Here is a 3992-nt window from a genome sequence, read left to right as displayed (position 1 = left end):
AATATTTTATAAAAATTTACACAGCATTTCAAATAGAATTACAAATTGTTTACTTAACTAATTAAGTAACAAATTAAACTAAGATAACACATGTAATTTTGGAGAATTAAGAGAGAACACAATCATAGTACGTTGTTTTCCTCTAACTTCACTCACCTAGTCACCTCAGATTTCAAATTAAGAAATCCAATAACCTAAAGTTTACTTCTAACAGCTTCAAGTTAAACTAATAAAGATATGGAATTCACATTACATATTTGATTTCCTCTCTTACTTTATAATTTTGTTTGTTTAACTTGTTAATACATGAGAGATGAGACACACACGAGACAAAAAAAAAAAAAATCTTATATCTATATTTATTATTACGAGGAAAAAAAAAAGAAAAACCATTATTTACATAATAATAAGAAAAATACAGTAGTGTTAGAAGGCTAACGGATTTAATTATTTTTTACCATTAATTAGTAGGCATTAATATTTTTGTACACAAATTAAAAAAAGAAAGTTCCAAATACAACAGAGTATTGAAAGTCTATTGCGACCAAATATTGGCTAGAATTTATTAATATTGGCTACCCCGAGAGGTTCCCATGATAATATTGAATTATTAACAGCGACAATATTTAGTAACAAAAAAAATTTAACTAAAATCAGTTAAAATTTATTTTATTTAGTATTTATTAATTACTGTAGTAATTAATAAATATTAATTACTACAGTAATTAATAAATATTAAATAAAATAAATTTTGATTGATTTTGACTAAATTTTGTTGTTATCGAATATTTTCGATTTTTTATAATTGAAATTGCAAGAATATTTTATTTCACTTTGACAAATACTTTGGACTTACAAAGAAAACACATTTGGAAAAAGAATGCTTGAAAGCTAACAAAGTTGTGAACATGTATGATGATGCATGGGTACGATGATGTTACATGTTATTGACTCAAAGCTTATAAAAATAATGTATGGTTTACATAATTGAATGTTTCATCTTTCAATCTTTGAATGGAAACATGCATGGCCTCAAAGTTTTCATGGAAATCCACCACCAGCACCAGCTCCACCACCAAACCCTCCACCAGCTCCGGCTCCGCCACCGAGGCCACCTCCGCCACCTCCTCCAAATCCTCCACCACCACCAGCTCCAGCTCCACCACCAACTCCACCACCTGCACCGAACCCGGCTCCTCCTCCGAACCCTGAACCGCCTCCAATGCCTCCTCCACCACCACCACCGAACCCTCCACCACCGCCGCCACCAAGGCCTCCTCCAGCTCCACCACCAGCACCTGCACCCCCTCCAAAGCCGCCTCCTGCGCCGCCGCCTAAGCCTCCTCCTCCACCGCCTCCAAAACCACCTCCACCTCCTCCTCCAAGACCACCACCAAACCCTGGACGATGGAAGACGAAGTTCTTCTCATCACCAAACGAATTCTTGTCATTTCCAAGCTTCCTTGTTGCACCAATGGTGCAAACAAGGGCACCAAGAAGCACAAGAAGAAGAACCCTAGAAGTAGAGGCCATTAGTAAAAACAAGAAACTTATTATCCAAGAAGAAAATTGGTGAGCATTGTGAGAAGACATAATAGGGTTTATATAGGAACTCAATTGGCAATGAACTTAGTTGACTTAGTGGAAAAACATTGAATAATAATAATTGAGATTTGAGACATAACCAACATAAATTAGTTAATATGTTATTTATTTTGATTTCTTAATTAAAAGTCTCATATTTGAATTTTGTAAATAAAAACTAGATTAAATATTTAAATTAGCCTACAAAAATTTTAAATAGAACACTTTGATTCCTAACAAATTTTTATTCATAAATTCTGAAAAATAATTCTCATCAGATTTTTAAATTTTTAGCTTTTAGCCAGCTATTTTATTTAAGAGTAATGTTATATGTACACCAAAATCAGCTACTAAAGTCAGCTATCAGTATAAAATACATGTTAAAATATAAATATATATTGAAAATAAATTAAATTACACATATATTTATATACAAATATATTGGTAGCTGATTTTGGTGTACAAATAACAATTTTATTTATTTAAATATCCACTTTTATAAGAAGTTACTTATTTTTTTTATGAGAAGTTACTTATTTTTTAGTTCTTCTCTCTTCTAAAGGCTGAATAATAGACAATTTTTAAAAAATACCTAATTGCACTAATTTAAAATTCCTAAGATACTAATTTGAGTGTATAACCTAAAAGAAAAGTTTAGGGGACAACAACTTTTTTAAATTCTAACTAGCATCTAACCAACAAAAAAAAAGTTATTGAATGAAATCTCACACCAATCACACACCATTAAAATTATCATTGATAACTATTTGATGGCTACAAATCACAAAAATTGCTGGCTTCTTAGTACTTCTCTAATCTAAAAATATTTGTATCAAAAGATTTCTGTAACTTTTGTAAAATATTAGTTAGTCAAACTGAATTAGTCGAATTTTGAATAAGATTGGAATGTGAATGATGAGCATGCTTTAAATTGGATGATCTTCTTAACAAATAACGACGAAACGCGTTGGCATGAATAAATGCCTTCAACGACTTTCTTTTGATGAAGAGAGACACTCCCAACGGTTCATTGTCTGAAGGCCCCACAAAACATAACTACTTTTCTGAGTGTATTATACAAAAGAAGGAGAATTCACGTTCTTTATAGTTGCCTTTTGATCTGTTTCTGCATGGGATTTGTGTCCCACCGGCGACTTCACCTTTAGAATTTCGATTCCTCTTTTCAGAATGGTTTTCTTCACAATCAACATCTTCATGTTCTATAATTTCAGAGAGAGGATCAATATAATATTAGACTCCCACTAGGTACTAATAGCGTATAATTAATAAAGGGTGAAAAACATAAGTTTTAGTGCTTGTTTAAACTTTATTAAAAAAAAAATTTATATTTTTAGTGTATTTAAAAAAATTTTAATAATAAAAGTAAAAGTATTAAAAAAATAAAAAAATTTTTGAGAAATTATAATTTATATTTTTTTAAAAGATTTTTTTTAAAAATATTTTTTATATAATAAATAAATAAAAAAATATTTTTATCTTATTTTACTCAAATATAATTGATAGATAAAAATATCTTTTTACATGAGATATCTAAACATAAAATCACTTTTACTTTTTGTAAAGATTTTCTAAAAAAATATCATTTAAAAAAAGATATTTTTCGAAAATAGCATCCAAACAAGCCCAAAATATATTTTTTGTCCCTAAAGTTTGACATACTATTTTTTTAAAATAAAAATGCTACTTATATACAAAAAAGAATAAGTCAAAATCAATTGTCATATATTTATATATAAGAATCCCACTAGGGAGCCAAATACTATCGAGAATAACCATCCGTACAACCACTCATCCCAAAAATTTAAACTGATAGAAAAATGTAACATTAATGGTTATATCTCTAATACTGAATCGGACATCCCTAAACCTCCATTGTACACATTGTACAAATATTCCATTAGCTCCCTATACTTCCTCTATATATAAATATATATTTTGTTTAATTAATTTTTAGTATGTATTTTTTATTTTAATTTATTTTTTATATGAATAATTCTCCCTCTCACCTCCTTCTGTTTATTTATTCATCTACTAACACCCCTCTTTCATCTAAGAATTCGAACCTACTCCTCACCCTTGTGTTTGGATTCTCCTTCTTCTATTCATATCTTCTTCTCCTCACATAAAGGAATCTCTATACTGTGACATAGAGGATTCCACTATTCTCTTTGTTCTCTTCTTTTTCATATGAGTAGGAACAATGATAAGGACATTTTTGTTGAAGCTGATCCTGAACCTGAAAGGACTCTGAAGAGGAAGCTAAGAGAAGCTAAAGTACAACACTCCGGAGAGGACCTTACAGAAAATTTCGAAAAAGAAGTAGACATGGCAGCCGAACCCAACAACAATGGTGGAGATGCAAGGAAGGTGCTTGGTGACTTTACTGC

General features: G+C 30.3%; 1 protein-coding gene across 1 annotated transcript; it reads right to left on the bottom strand.

Annotated features, from left to right (window-relative positions):
• Positions 1042-1533, bottom strand: LOC107624958 (glycine-rich protein 23). Its single transcript, XM_021108024.1, has one exon. It carries the CDS (start codon positions 1531-1533, stop codon positions 1042-1044), a length of 492 nt encoding a protein of 163 aa, XP_020963683.1.

This window comes from Arachis ipaensis, chromosome B01 (assembly GCF_000816755.2).
Source record: "Arachis ipaensis cultivar K30076 chromosome B01, Araip1.1, whole genome shotgun sequence".
Lineage (NCBI taxonomy): Eukaryota > Viridiplantae > Streptophyta > Magnoliopsida > Fabales > Fabaceae > Arachis > Arachis ipaensis.
Note: the sequence above shows the minus strand (reverse complement) of the source record. Positions and strands in the feature narration are given on the sequence as shown.